General features: G+C 40.9%; 2 protein-coding genes across 3 annotated transcripts; both read right to left on the minus strand.

The window, feature by feature from the left end:
• Positions 1-785: 785 nt before the first annotated feature.
• On the minus strand, positions 786-1,908 carry fabp7a (fatty acid binding protein 7, brain, a). Its single transcript, XM_034563372.1, has 4 exons — positions 1,792-1,908; positions 1,418-1,590; positions 1,221-1,322; positions 786-943 (listed from the first exon to the last, which is right to left on the minus strand). Exons 1-4 carry the CDS (start codon positions 1,862-1,864, stop codon positions 893-895), a joined length of 399 nt encoding a protein of 132 aa, XP_034419263.1. The 5' UTR covers positions 1,865-1,908; the 3' UTR covers positions 786-892.
• Positions 1,909-2,576: 668 nt separating this feature from the next.
• On the minus strand, positions 2,577-14,558 carry usp40 (ubiquitin specific peptidase 40). Of its 2 annotated transcripts, none has more exons than XM_034563371.1 (31): positions 13,845-14,558; positions 13,704-13,771; positions 13,507-13,620; positions 12,515-12,679; positions 12,146-12,292; positions 11,797-11,940; positions 11,482-11,610; positions 11,108-11,224; positions 10,890-10,997; positions 10,561-10,761; positions 10,263-10,398; positions 9,947-10,028; positions 9,576-9,747; positions 9,402-9,486; positions 9,243-9,313; positions 8,720-9,132; positions 8,463-8,613; positions 8,277-8,337; positions 7,711-7,764; positions 7,384-7,472; positions 7,117-7,203; positions 6,999-7,035; positions 6,786-6,850; positions 6,426-6,500; positions 6,131-6,340; positions 5,648-5,766; positions 5,466-5,531; positions 5,150-5,360; positions 4,727-4,822; positions 4,543-4,637; positions 2,577-4,262 (listed from the first exon to the last, which is right to left on the minus strand). In XM_034563371.1, exons 1-31 carry the CDS (start codon positions 14,038-14,040, stop codon positions 4,154-4,156), a joined length of 3,873 nt encoding a protein of 1,290 aa, XP_034419262.1. In that variant the 5' UTR covers positions 14,041-14,558; the 3' UTR covers positions 2,577-4,153. The 2 variants fall into 2 exon arrangements, with proteins under 2 accessions (XP_034419262.1, XP_034419261.1); XM_034563370.1 differs by having other exon boundaries at positions 10,263-10,401.
• Positions 14,559-15,087: the final 529 nt, after the last annotated feature.

Consider the following 15,087-nt stretch of genomic DNA (forward strand, 5'->3'; position numbering starts at 1 on the left):
GTAGGCAAGACACAGCTCACAGGGCCGGACAGCTTGGCCTCTTAGAATGTGGGAAAGCTGGAGGAGAGATGATGGAACTTTAAAATGAACACAAAACAGCCTCCTCTATTTCATATGATCACTGTAAAACAGTTAAGAGATCATCACACATTAATCTTAGACTTTGAACTACTAACTGTGGTTTATTGGATTGACATAAACGGTTTACAGTAACCTCTCTAAGCGTTGTCTGTCATCTGTCATGCCAGCGGCAGCATTCGATCACGGTTGGTCCGCACAGCATCGAATGATGCCTCTACGTGATGACACCACAACTAAAACCGGATTACCCCCGAGGCGTGTGACATCACCACCCCCACCCCCTGATTGTCTCTGACCATCTGGGGGTTACTAGAGGACATTCATTCCCATGAGTTCAATGGTCACAGTGGCTGCTGCTGCGAGTCGGCCGGCTCTGGCCTGCACCGTCACCCTGCAGCTGTCACCTGGAACTCCCCCATCACAGGGGAAGCACTGTTCCCACAACCAAGGTTGAAATATTTGAAAAGAAAAGACAAAAAAGTAGCAGTCCATTAAAATATGCATGAAAAAAAAGAGATAGTGGAAGTGATGGAGCTCTCATGACTTTTAAATACCAACTGAACAGTCTGAGACATTAAGGTTTAGACGAGCAGTTTATTTTTCCATTTTTAACATACACTAAACAAAACAGTTTAGGTCCTTCACAGTCTGAATTTCTTACAAAAGGTCTTACAAAAAAGATTTCCCAAAATATTTATCTCATGTTACAATAGCAAATCAAGTGCAAATCACTGCATACTGTAAAAGCTAAACAAAGAACACCTTGTTGATCGTTTGCAGTGCATGGATGATTTGCTCTGTGATGGCAAAGTTAGGCTTTCTCATATGTGCGGACCGCCTGGACTCCCTCAAAGGTCAAAGTCTGTGAGGCAGAGAAGAGACAAAGCAAAAGACCAGTTAATACTTTGATGGGGTTTTAATGCACAGTATAATCATTCATGTTGAAGGTAAAGACAGTTGTCTGCAGTTCATGTGGGTTATATCAAATCAGTTATTACAACATTGCAAAGGCAAGGCAAGTACTCTATAATGCAAATGGCTTCATAAACTGATAAATGGAATCACAATGTTAAGTACAACGTTTTCTCTCACTTGTAGCAGTTCATTTCATACTATATCATATTTTTATTTCATCTTACCGCCACCAGCTTCCCATCCTTGATTTCTCTGACAAATTTGGTCTCCTTGCCGTCCCACTTCTGCACTTGCACAAGTGTGTCTCCTTCCATGGTGAAGATAGACTGCAAGCACACGCACAGTATTTACATTTAAACCATCTCCAAATGTACAGTCAGAGCGCAGAGAAGATTACACCCCAACTTTTTACTCGGCTTACTTTGACATGTCGGTCATCAGCTGTGGTCTCATCAAACTCCTCTCCAAGTTTGGAGGAGATCTCAGTGTTCTTGAAGGTGCTCAGGGTCTTAACCACCAATTTGTCCCCATCCTGGCTGATCGCTACTGTGGGTTTGGTGACATTGCCCACTTGTCTTGTGGCAAAACCAACACCTGCCAGAAAGGAAAAAAAAGTGCCTTTAGTTGTAATGCATTATTAAGCGTGACATAAATTGAGACAATAACTGTTTATTTTACTTATTTTCTGTGATTAAAGTGAAAATATAGGAGAACACTAAGCAACTATCCCATACACACAATATTGCTCACAATACAATATCATCTTATTTCAAGCAGAAAACTAAATGATCTTACCAAGTGACTTCATGTATTCATCAAAGTTCTGGCTGTCGACCAGTTTCCATGTCGCGCAGAAAGCATCAACCATTGTTGCAGATGCTATTGGCTCGGTATGAAACAGTCAAACGGGCTCTGTCCTGCGTGCAGTAAATCCTGCAGCGCGTCTGCCTGCCAAATTAATACTTGCACAGGGGGCGGGGACTCAAGCGGCAGCAGGGAATCTGATTGGCTGTTCCAGACTGGCTGTGATTGGTCACCGCAAAATGTTCACACACACACACACACAAAACGTAAACTATACAAATGTACATGGAATTTGACGTTAGTACATAGAGAAATACTGCAAACTCCCCCACGTACATCTAATTTCCATATCTCATTGTATCTCATGCATAATAATAAATATAGAATATAAGTATACTTTTTCTACAGCCATGCAGGCAGCTTGGTGAGGGAGGCTGGAGTCGACTCCACCTATGATGGTAACTTATAGCACTATAACAAGTGTAACATTTACCAAAGTTATGGTTCCCTAATTTAAAAAAAAAACATCCTAAAAAGTGGTTCACCTTTTCCAATAGGATCATTTAGTGTTAGTCTAAATTTCTAAAACATATGACTTTCTTTTAAGCAATATGATGATTAAAAAGCACAAATGTTAACCACATGTTGGCACTAAAAAAAAAATATTTAAAAAAGTGAAAACCGGGATCAGCAAAGTTATTAGGATTAGCAACCATGAACAGACATTGCTATTCACAGAGCCATGCGGCTTTATTCAGTATAAAAGCAACAGTGAATCATCAGCAGTCAACTTTATTGTTGATAGAGTATACAAACAGATAATAATACAGTTGAATCATTAACACCAAAATGTATTTGAACACTCATAAACAAAATTCATATTTGACTATTGCCGAGTATATTGTAAATAAAAGAACTGATCAAGGATATGATGTATAAATCAAACTAATTAGTTAAAGAAATTATTTTAAAAAAATCAGAAAGAAATATCCCACTTCATACAGTTACAAAATGTTTTTTCAAATAAATGATCTATAAGAACGCTTTTTAACTTCCCCGAAGTTCACATATAGTGCATGCAACTGAAACAGGCGGAAATGATTTGAATCTTTTACAGTATATTTTTAAAGCAGCAGTGAGCAGCAAATTCATTTGTTAGCACAGATGGTTACAGTTTGGCTCCACACCGTTATTCCTTTAAATATGAAATGAATTGACCTGAAAATGAAGACAGTCTGCTTTAATTGTCAGCAATAAAGAGGGTGCATCGTGCCTAATAAACGTCAGTTATTTAACCATTTATAGAATATGAGTAGAAGTAAACAGAAGCAGACGCTCTACATTTGAACAATTCAAGTGTCATGTCACATTTTAAGTGGAAAATGCAGAGCCAAATGATCAATCTATGGATCATTGAAATACTTTTTGTTTTTGTTTTAGCCGTAGTAAACTAAGAGCAGGTACTTAAGGTGAAAACATGTGTTGCGTTGTCGAACTTGGGGGTGAAAACAGCAGAGGTAGAATGAGAGAGGAAGAGAGCGAGGTAGGGAGGACAGAGCTGCGTCTCCACATTAAGGCCCATCTCTCCTCATTTATCAACCTAAAACAAGGCCATGATCCAGATAACCGTGTTTGTTGTCGGCGCTCAGTGACAGGTTTATCATAAAAATAAGCATCACTTAAAACACCTTTTGAGAAACAACAAGAACTAATGGAGATTGATTTCCTTTTACTAATGGCTTTTTGTACTGAAAAACTTATTAAACAAGTGAAAATTGTACAGCCACAAGTATGCAATCATCCTTATTGCTATATTTTATACATAACTGTAGATGAGAAAGAAACTCCAGTATGCACAAGCATGAGTATATAACTGCCAGCGTGTAAAAGCACACAAAAACACTTCAGAACAGTTTTTTCTGCTTCTCTTAGCTAGTGATCCATGCGGCTAAAATTTCCTGAAGGTCAAACTCGCCTCAAATATTTCTCGGATATTAAAACTACAATGTAATTTTTTTTTAAAAAGGGGCATGAGTTCATATTTAGAAAGCTTGTCGAGAGAGGAAGCCGACAAACATGAAGCATCTTCCAAAAAATCCGGTAATATTGTATAGAAATAATGCAAGTTACGGTCCATTGTTACAAAACAGTTCATCAAATTGCCAAAATGAAATTCCTTCTCTTCCTGCCAACAAAAGATTTCCATTTTAGTCGGTTTTGAGAGATTTGTGGAGAAATACAGTAAAGTAAATGGCATAAGACCGACGTCAAGTGGATTGTCCCAATTGCGTCACGGCATCTGTGTGTAAGTGCGTGTAGTTTTATAGGTCCATGCACCCATGGGAGCAGAGCGCTATCTGAATACTCCAACGTTGATCGATAGCGCTACCTCTGGTTTCCTGGATTTAGTCTGTCCAGTCTTCTTCTGTGGTCCAACACCCTCAGAGCCTGCAGCCTGGCCTCTGACAAGAAGGATTTTGGATACAAGTTGTACAACATTATATATACACTTACATATATACACACACACACACACTGATGCAGCATAATCAGAACTTATTGACAGTGCAGCTAAATGACTAATAACTTTAGTCACACGATGATTGGCAAATAATAAATGCCATAAAAAGGTCAGTTGATTTTCTGTACGCAATAACATCGACAGGGCCATGATCACAGCTGCTACACCAAGTAACGAGCATCTGCCCTGCAGCTGCATGTGTCAAAGTAGAGAAATCTCACCCTTTCCTGCGTTGCTCCGCTTGCTCCCTGAGCCTCTGCTGGCTCTGCTCGTCAACCAGGGTGAGGAAGTCTCTGTTGTTATCAATCAAAAGATTCTGGGGAAATTTTTTTTTAAACAGATTTAGTGTTTCTCAAACAAATCAAACAGACTTAATGTTTAAAACAAACAAGGGTTTATCAAAACCTTGATGCCGATTGTGTCGCCATCTTTGAGGTGAAATGGTGCCCCCAGGAGTGATTCAGCCTTCCTCCTCTTCTTCTTCTTGGAAACCTGCCGACTCTGAACGAGAAAAAAAAGGCAAAAGACATATTATTCACCGATAATGTGACAATGAATTAGCAACACATACAGGAATACTTTGATTTTGGGATACTTTCTTTGCTTATGAATAGAAATCTCTGAAGATCCAGATAAACTGAAAGACCAAGGTTTAGTCTCCACTCTTTGCTACATTAAAAGTCCACATTTCTCCCCATACTCTCTGAAGCGTTACCATTTCCTCTACCACCTTTTCTATTGTGCAAGAGACTGCTAAGTATGCATACGGATTGCACCAAACACCTAAAACAAGTTTCCCCTTAAGAAAGGACTATCTTCCCATCTCACCCAGTTTGAGATTTCTTCCCAGGTGTGTTTGTCCGGCTGGTGTTTGGCCAACAGCAGAGAGTCAGGGGAGAGGCCGTAGTGTGCAGCCAGACAAGTGCGTAGAGAGCGAGGGGAAGAGTCACGGGTCGCATCCCAAACCAGCTCCTCTGGCGGGTAGAAACACCTCTCCCCTGGGACTCCCATTTTAACATTCAGCATCACATCTTTAGGACTTAGGAACAAGACAAAGAATTTAACTCACCTTGAAATAAGGGAAATGTACTCAGCAGAAAAGTAAGGACGGTACAGAACATCATGTATAAAACAAAAACTTTACCCAAGATCTTCTTCTTTTAGTAGCCGTTGCACACACAGGTCTGTACCACTGGACAGCTTCAATTTCCTGATCAGGAAGAAACCAAAATGTGGATCACGTAAACGATCAATGACTCAAAAGTTTGCATTTGTTCATAATTAAGAAATTCCGTTGGCCACGCTGTGACAGGAAAGTGTCTCTACTTGAGTGTGAGCTGTGGCCCTCTGAGGATGCGTGTCAGCCTCCGTCCCTCAAGCTGCCACACACGCATGAACGCAGTGGTTGGCACACACACATCCTGAAGGGCGGGCAGTGTCAACACCTGACAAAGAAGCAGAGCAAGTCATTTGGTTAGAAAGAAGAAGCATAAACAAAATTCAAAGAAAATCACAGACTTTCACAAGTCTATAAAAAAAGAGAAGCAGCTTCCTTTACATGAGACGAGTTGTAGTTGACCTCCTAAAACTAAAAAGTACCCCATAGCTCACAAAATGTAAATACAAGAGTATTCATCTTCTGGCTTTATAACTAACTGGTAGGACTGGAAAAGGGAAGCTCTTTGGTTTCCTAAGTAATGAGGACCAATAGAATCTTGATAATTAATTTGGGGACTTTGAGGATTACCTCCCCAACATAAACAACCATCAACACCTGCTTTAAATATACACGTAACCTTCATACGCTACCTGAGTCTTGAGATCCTCCAGGGTAGCCTCGTCTGATATCTCCACCTGTTCTGCACTTCTCGGTTCCGCCATGTTGCCGAGACCCGGAGGAGGCGAGTCACCCGCAGTCACAACCTCCGTGGGGCCGTTGTCAGTGTGATTAAAATCCATGGAAACTGCTGAGTCGGTTCTGGGATCCAGACACAGGCACACAGACAGCTTGAGATACCCCTGACAGAACAAAAAGACAACAATGGCTAAGAGAGGTAAAGTTATATTATATGAATCTGCAGACACAATGAAAACTTTTTCGTACCTTTGGAGGAAGTTGTCCTTCTGTGACGATTAATGTCTCTCCATTGTTTATTTTCAGCTCCGACAGAGAAGCATCCTGAGAAAAACAGTTTTTTTTTATTGGCCACTATACATATATTTCAATCGAATGGATTTCAAAGGGTTGGTATCATGTGAGTGGAGTTTGCCTTCTAATACATATCTGCTTTTTGTTCTTATAAGTTTTTATTCAGTTTCATATTTTTTTGGATTCCAATCAATATTCACTCTTGCCTGGTGCTAAAAACCCATAACAATGCAAGGGAAAATGTACACCAAATAATATCTGCAAACACTTACATTTAGTTATGACATATTGTGCAAACTACAATCTGCCACTCACCTCATCCATAATTGGCTCTCCAATATCTTCACACCAATCAAGCCTCCTTAAGTGCCAGCAAGTACCTGCAAACACACATTTCAATAACATTAAAAAAACAGATATTGCTCCAAAGTACAATCATGGCAAAATGTCTATTTGATTACAGTTTAACAAAAGCAAAGATAATCTTGGTGAACAGTGCAAAACAACAATGTATTGATGCAGTTTTACCATCAAGTCCAACAGCATCCAGCATTGCCTTGAGACACTGCAAATATCAAAAGAGAATATTTTTTACACATACATGTAACATAAGCACATACTGTTTCATTAATGAAAGTTTCCGCACCTCTTTGACAGTACACGTTTTCTCCACTATTATGTCCATCTCCATGCCAGCAGAGGGCACTGTGCCCACAGAGAAGTGCAAGAAAAGCTGCAAAGCAAAGAGAAAAGCTTACATCAAAAAACATCAATCAAGCACTTTAAAACGCTCATTTGGTTTTAAACTGTAGGAAAGGATCAGTTTACTGGTACTTAAAGGTTCTGTAACATTCACCCGTGCAGCTGCAGCTACAAAAGATTAATTGAAGGTTTTCAAATAAAAAAGACACACCTGTGATGCCTTGGGGGCATTTCCCGGACAGAGAGTCAGTGTGGTCATGAGTCGCACCCCTGCATCCCGAACACTCAGCTCCTCACACACTGTCAGGTAAACCAGGGTAAGACGACACAAGTGCACTTAGTAAATGTGTTATAAAACTTCAAACAGATGATGAGAAGAAAAATTACAAGCAGGGGGTGGGGGGAGTACCTTTTAAACATTTTATGAGGGCCAGTGTAAAGGAATGCCTATCTTAATATTTTGTGAAAATGAGGGGAATTTCCAGCTCTAAGATCACTGCGCCATTATTTTACCCCCAGGTAACAAATGACAAGGTACCTGGAGGAAGGAGTTTCCCTGTGCAGTCCACATGTCTCAGGCAGTACTGTGCACCTGGTCAGTGAGACAGAAACACAACAGCTGATTTAAGTATTAATGTATACACATTTAAGAATTAAAACTTAAATAGACATTTGATGATTGCTGAAATAAAACTGTTACTTAAGACACTAATGAAGTCCCAAGGAACTTTTCACAGTCATTCATAAGCCCATTATATAGTTATAATTTAAAATCGAGATCTTCTGTATTAACAGTGTTAAAATTAAAATCCTCTGGTCCCGTGTTAGGGCTACATATATGAATCAAAATGTGACAATATATAAGCCTAAAGCAGTGATCAGTTTTAATGCCCTGTGATTTTACATTCTGTAAGAGATATTTATGATATATTTACTTCATTATGCAACAATTCAATAAACTCTAAAAAAGGACATCTAATGGGAGCTGCTTTTTTATTAATTTGACGTTAACTTGTATCAAGCATATGTAATACACAGAACATGAGTTGGTTTAAAAGACATTGGGGGGGAACCAGGAAATGTCTTGCAGATAGAGCATCTTGCCTGCAGGTTGCTCCTGTAGCTGCAGCTCCTCTATGGCCCTCTGTTTCACCTCACACAGCAGCTGAAAGAGAGAAATGCATTAAGCAACTAAATTAGTCAGAAAGAACAATGTGGCGCTTAAATATAAGATAAATAAATTTGAGTCCAACCATATAGGTTAAAAAAAATAAAAAAATACATAATGACCATGTTTCCTGTAGCTGGAACTTTGATCTTCCTCATCTCCTCTTCTTTCTCTCCTCCTTCTCCATCTTCATGTGGTCCAATCTCCACCTGGAGCCAGCGGCAGTCCGACGGTGTAGTCACAGTGACAACATCTCCGTTTAGAGCGAACATGCTGAGCAACGTTAAGAAGACAGTAGTAAAACACACACACACACACACACACACACAAAGAAGAAGAAGAAAACACACACCCACACACACACAGCAGAGGAGTGTACCTGCTGTCGAAGGACTGTGGCTCCAGCACCAACAGTGCATCTCCGTCTTTCAGCGACAGCTCCTTGAGCGTCCGTTGCATATCATCGGGGGGGAACACCCTCCATCCACTTGCCCCTCCTCCCTCTCCTTTCCCCTGCTCTGCTCTCTTTCCCCCCTTATGCTCCTGGCACAGCAGACACTCCTCAGGCTCCCCTAGTGCCTCCCTCACCTCCACAAGAGTCGCAGCACCTGCAAACCCTCTGGCCTCCCTTTTAAGCCCTGGCCCCCCATTTTCAAATCCTACTCTTCCCTCCTCACACTCCAATCCATCCGCCACTTCCTCCTGATCCCCATCTTCCCCCAAATTGGGACGGACTACATTCAGCAGCACTGGCTCCCACTCGGCTCCAGTTGGGACGGTCGCACCACACACCTGAAGGGATGAAAAACAGTACACAAGTCGGACAATTGAGATCTTGTCAGATGAGCATGGCAACACCTAGTAAACACATGTTGTGGTCACTGAGAATGTGTTGCACTCACCTCTCTGCCGTTCCACACAAACAGGTCAGAGTTTGTACAAATGCCTGCACTATACAAGGAGACACCGTCATCTGCAAAGACAACCACACCCAGAGTGTTGTGACAAACTTTCAACACTTCTTCTACCCTCTTGAAGTTTTCTACATTTCAGTGTCTCACCTGTTAAAGTATTGTAGAGGTGTAGACCAGCAGGAAGACTCCTGGCCACAGTCAGAGCCATGTCCCCTTCCCAGAGTTCCTGCTTCTACACACACACACACAGCTTATTTCCATAATTTTATTTGCCTGGGTTTTTGAAAACACAACCGCTCGTCTTTTTGGAAATCAGGTTACCTGATAAATAGCTAATCGAAGATCTCCCACAGTCTTTCTGCGGTCAAAACTCAGTGCGGTGCTCCCGGTCTGCTCTTTGCTGATTGGTTGCAGGGCTCCATATGATAGCCTGTAAGAGGGGGCCAGATGGAGACACAGCTCCACGGTGTTATTCGTGGCGTCAAACTCCTCGCTGTAAGAGAAACAAATGGTGATTAATAATTTGTGTGAGAAAACCATTTTAATATAACTTTCTTTAATTTCTAGGTTTTTAAACTTCACGTATTGAGTAATTTTAGCTGCCACTGAAATATCACACTCGTAAGTGAAGAAACGTCAAAATATGTGATAACTTGTGCAGCGTATCGTGTATAATATGTGCGTTTGTGTACCGCATTTTCTGCATCTTTATGTTCTCCTCCTTAGCCATCTGGATGAGGTCAAGAGGAATTTTATATTGGGGATTGTTCAGAGCTGCAGATAGAGAAACACATTTGATACATATTAGTCGTCTAATAACTTAAAATACTGTGTACTTGATGGCAAAACTATTAATGAATGCTGTAAATTAAACAAGTGTGTTGTTTAATTGAATCAAGTCACTGCAATTTAAATTTCAAAATACCCAACTTAACCTTTTCTTCCATCTGTCTTTGATCTTTTTTTTTCAAATAAAAATGTCTAAGAAAAAAAAATGGTGTCCATTACCTTCACTGGGCCTGTGCAGCTGTGTTTTTCTGTAGAAGAGCATGTATGCACTCTCTTTGCCCTGGAACTGCTTCTCTATGTCAGACTCCCTAATGGAGGTCACCGTGGAGTCATTAAGGTCAAACCAGTGGCTACCCTGCTGACAGACAGGAAGAAACCCTGTGAGAAGCACTCTTCAAAGTAGCCACAAGACGTGTCCACCAGGAACCAAGACAACATTGTATTTTTTCCTTTAAAAGTCTTCACAATGTCATTTTAGAACTTGAATTTTTGAAAACTGTGACTGCTGCTTTCAGACCTTATGTTCGGGCTCTGACTTCTGGTCTAGTTCTGGCTGTTGTTCAGCAGCTGTGGGGTCGGAAGGTGGTGAAGGATCACAGTTAGTCGTCTGCTTTTCTGGGCCGGGGGGCTCAGTCACAGGGCTTGGCGGGTTTGGCTTCAGTGCCACTCGAGTACCATTAGACACCAACATGAAAACATCATTGTGGGACTGTAGGAACTACACCAGAAGAAGAAGAAAAAAGGAAAGAATATCACCAAATGGTATGAACCCCAAAGAACACCAGCAATAATTCAAGATTTAAGGAAAACATAGGACCATCATGAAAATAAAGAAACCAAAAATACCTTTCCTATTGGGCCATAGTGTTTTCTGAACCTTTTGCTCCAGGAAGAACCAATCTTGTCCATGAGTTTTTGTCCCAACTGGTCTGACAGGACACTCTTTGATGGCTCCTAGTGGACAATATATGAACAGCAACAAATAAATGAACTGGCTGTCCTACGGAGTCAACAAAGAAAAAACTATGAACACAGAATACAGACTGAGGAAGCGGTCGCTATACCTGGGCAATAATAGCAGAGATCACAGACAAAGGGTCATCTTCTTGTAGTTTTGGATCACACATTTGCTTGACTTCCTCCTTGACATTATTCTGAGTCTTGGGTTTGCATTCCTCCTCCTGAAAATAAAACTGAGATGATGGTTTTTCCGAATGCACATTGCTGACAGTTATGCGCGTAAGAAAAATGTGCCACTAGCTGACTGTTAGCCGTTTTTAACAGTACTTTTTGGTGAATTATCAATCGATCATTAGCCATTACTGAAATTTCATTCTAAAAATGAGAGTAAAACTAAAGACTGCTTATGATCTTTAGTAGTTGATATTTATTTGTATCTTTTTTTTTATCCTCCTGTTTGCGCTCCTGCTTTTCTCACCGGTGGCTCCCATTGGCCAAGCTGGTCAATGTCCCTGATATAAACATGGTAATGGCCACCATAGCAGCCTCCCTTATGGATGATCACAGAGAACAGCTCGTAGGAGTAATCAGAGTCCTCAGCATCAGTCTATATGGGAGGAAGACATAGTAGTTAACTTATCGAGACTTCAGTGTATCAAAGCTTTCCTGGATGATGTTAAGAGGAAGCCTGAGAACCAAGAAAATAGAACAAAAACAACAACAATTAAGAAAAGTCATGTTAAATGTGCCCAATCCAAAACAAAGTGAGGTCATATTAAAATCCAGCAGCTACCTCTTCACAAAATGGCCGTAGGTTGACGGTTAAGGGGAAATTATAGCGTCCCATCTCCTTGTATCGCTCACATTTGGCAAAGTCAAAGCTGAATCTCAGCAAGGACATGGTCATGAATGGAGGAAGCTTCTTCAGCTTGGCCGACTACATGAAAGCAAATAAAGAAACAATATTCTTTATGTGAACAAGAAAAAATGTCAATACAAAGAAGCTTTTAACATGCTTAGTTTTAATACTCCTTTCGAGTCAATTGTTTAATGAAAGGCTTAATCAAAAGGGAAAGGAGAAGTCTCTTCAGGTTCATTTTAACCTTTGTTATTGTGTTGACAGTCTGAAAGCTGGCACTGACCTTAGCAGCAGTGACCAGCCTGTCACACTGGGCACAGCGGTACAGGTTATTGCCCTCAAACAACTCTTCCTCCACAAACATGTTCCACAAAGCCTCTTCCAGGCTCGACACGCCACAAACACACGCCGTCAGGTCCAGGAAGTCCTCCTAAAGAAGGCCCAAAAAACAAACTTGGTCATTTAGTTATCTTTGCTTTAGCATTTAGTCGTGAGATTTATTCCACCAGCATAACTCCCATAATGTCAGTCTTGCTAAATCTTACTGAGGCATTGACACAAAAACTATTTCCAACAGTATTTAATGGAGAGAATAAAACTTCATAAATTGAGCCACATCAAAGAGGCAGAAAAACACTGTACACAGACACACCTGTCTCTGGCTGATGTTCCCGCACTCCTTGCAGACAATGCTGTTGACAATGGTCCCATGATACAGCTGGTGGATAAATGTACTTCCAGTGGTGCCCACAAGAGAGTGCTCCAATGCACTGAACAGAATCCTGTTCAGCTCCTGCACATCATGCTGATTGGTTCCCTGAGAGGAACGAAAACAAGAAGGTTTAAGTTCGGGACAAAAAGACATCCGCTGTGTCCCAGTTCCATTATATGAACTAATAGTATATGCAGTACATACTATATTGCACTTTTTATAGACAGGGTTCCTGCTCTTTTCTAGAGATTGGACACTTTCGGTGGTGATCCAGTCGGTATGTTCTAATATGTTCTCTCTTTGGAATATTTAAAAAAGACATGCAGACTATGGCTATAACTTGTTGATGAAATCATCTCTTACGTGCTTAGGAAAGATGACAAATTGATCATAGAACAGCAGTCGATACGATCCTGAACATAACTTATATCTTTTTAGGAAGCTCTGATGAATAGCCTCGCAGTTAATTCTCAGCTAAAGAAAAATACGAGAATGTTGAGATAATTTTCCAGGACCTTTGCTCTTAATTTCCATGTGTTTTCTATGACTAGAAAATGTGTCTTTTGTCCAGGTTTTTCAGGGAGGCGTGAGAACCCTGATAGATCGCTTTTGTACTACTATTGAAGAAATCCATCTATTTCTTGAAAATATACAAGACTTGCACAGATGAACGTCAAACAAACTTCCCTGAAGCAGCAAAATGGTGTTCTGCTTATTTCTTCTACTAGCTGTTATCAGCTTTCTATCAGCTCTAGATCCCGTTTAAATCACACGATCGCATGTGCAGTCTTGACCTGGATGCCACACGTATGGCATGTGGCACATGTTGTGGGTCTGTCTTCCAGACAGGAAGGTACATCAATCAATGTAAGAAGAAGTGTAATCCGAGCCTCTCCTTATCCTTTCCACTGACAAAAATAATGGACACAAACCTCGCTGCTGTTCCAGCCAAAACTGTCGGTGAGGTTGGCAGTGGAGGCGCTCTGCTGGTCCACCAACAGCAGACTGGCAAACAGTTTCTGTAACTCCAGAGGGATCACTCTGACCTAGGGAAAAGAAAGTAAAACCGTGTTACACTTCACTAAGACATTACATCTTTGGTGACAGCTACAAGCACTTTGCAGCTTACTTTGGCCCCTGGTTTGTCTTTGTCTTCCAGACATCCTAACTCCGCTGCTCCCAAACTGAACAGCTGCTCTGTAGAAACACACATCAAACTCTCAATAACTGTCCTCTGGTTGTCTACTGCACTGGCGTGCCTCAGTCTCACCTCTGAACTCTGGGGTGAACAGTAGGGTCTGGAGCAGAGAGTTGAGGTAGCAGGTCCCCCCTTGGTTCTTTATGCCGCACAGATTGCTTCTTCCTCGGGGCGGAGGTGGCTCGTCTCCCCCCTTTGCAACTCTCCCCCTGGAGGAAGTTGAAGAGGAGCCTTCCTCCTCCTCTTCCTCGAAAAGATTCCCAAACATGCTGTTTGAGTGATGTATTCGGTTTTCTCTGAGTTCTGCTGGAGCTATGCCTCGTAGTCAATCATGTGTTCTCACTCCGATGTGCCCTCTTGCTATCTCATCTTAGTCTTGCCGAGTTCTCTGTTGACAATGGCCGGGCTGACTCTGAAATAAGAAGACTTCACGGGGCTAAACATAGCGACTACTACCGGATGTAGCATACACGCGTTGGACTTCCAGTAAAGTTGTTTAGCAAGTTTACCGTCAGCTAGCTTAACACAGTAACAAACGCAAATCAATCTCAGTCCGACACTGAGGAGCAGCTTGACTGCTTAGCGAAAATGAAAAAAAATATTAGGCTGTCGGCAATGTCAACGCTCGGGAAAATGGCGTCTTCTTACCAAAACTCTAACGACTTATTTAAATGAAGTGTTTCACAATGGAGCTTCTGATACTAGCTATTCCTTCCGCTGTCTGTCTTAAAACGGATAACAAACAAGGCGTAAATAAAAATACCGTCGGTGAACTGTAGGCAGCCATGTTTCTTTCTGCAGAAAAGGGAGCGGTGCATTGTGGTACTTGTAGTATTACACTCGGGTTACGCATGTACTCAAAATAGTAACAACATATGATAGTTGTATTACTTGGCCAATGAATATAAACTTAATTAGTTATGTTTATTTGTATTTATGTGATTTACTGCCACTTTATGATACAGCCATAACAATTGTGTTTATAGCTACTACATTTCCGACAAGTCTAGTCTTGAAGTTGTTGGCGTTTAATCTTCTGAAGCAAACCATGGAAAAATAAATATTTACGATTAAGATGGAAATTATATTGCCATGCACACCAAACAAACTCCTCAGCCCGATTATGATTAGCCACTAAATAGTTTTTCACATGTGCTCCAAATGAACAAAGCTGAAGGTTAGCCAATGCATAAACAACTCTTGTATTGCATATAAACTCTGGTTTATTGTAATATTAATATAATTATCTTAAATATAAGTCATACAATAAGTAACAATCAGTCAATTTTTTTTGAGAACACACATTCATACAGAA

Source organism: Cyclopterus lumpus, chromosome 22, assembly GCF_009769545.1.
Source record: "Cyclopterus lumpus isolate fCycLum1 chromosome 22, fCycLum1.pri, whole genome shotgun sequence".
Classification (NCBI taxonomy): Eukaryota; Metazoa; Chordata; class Actinopteri; order Perciformes; family Cyclopteridae; genus Cyclopterus; species Cyclopterus lumpus.

What these genes read in the sequence shown, in the direction of transcription:
- fabp7a (XM_034563372.1), bottom strand. Translation starts at nt 1,864, where the DNA reads ATGGTTGATGCTTTCTGCGCGACATGGAAACTGGTCGACAGCCAGAAC. An exon ending in CTGATGACCGACATGTCAAA is followed by an intron (nt 1,323 to 1,417) that starts GTAAGCCGAGTA and finishes GTGTGCTTGCAG; the next exon opens with TCTATCTTCACCATGGAAGG. An exon ending in AGGATGGGAAGCTGGTGGCG is followed by an intron (nt 944 to 1,220) that starts GTAAGATGAAAT and finishes TCTGCCTCACAG; the next exon opens with ACTTTGACCTTTGAGGGAGT.
- usp40 (XM_034563370.1), bottom strand. Translation starts at nt 14,040, where the DNA reads ATGTTTGGGAATCTTTTCGAGGAAGAGGAGGAGGAAGGCTCCTCTTCA. An exon ending in AGTCAGAGCCCGAACATAAG is followed by an intron (nt 10,402 to 10,560) that starts GTCTGAAAGCAG and finishes CCTGTCTGTCAG; the next exon opens with CAGGGTAGCCACTGGTTTGA. An exon ending in GCGGAGCAACGCAGGAAAGG is followed by an intron (nt 4,263 to 4,542) that starts GTGAGATTTCTC and finishes CCTTCTTGTCAG; the next exon opens with AGGCCAGGCTGCAGGCTCTG.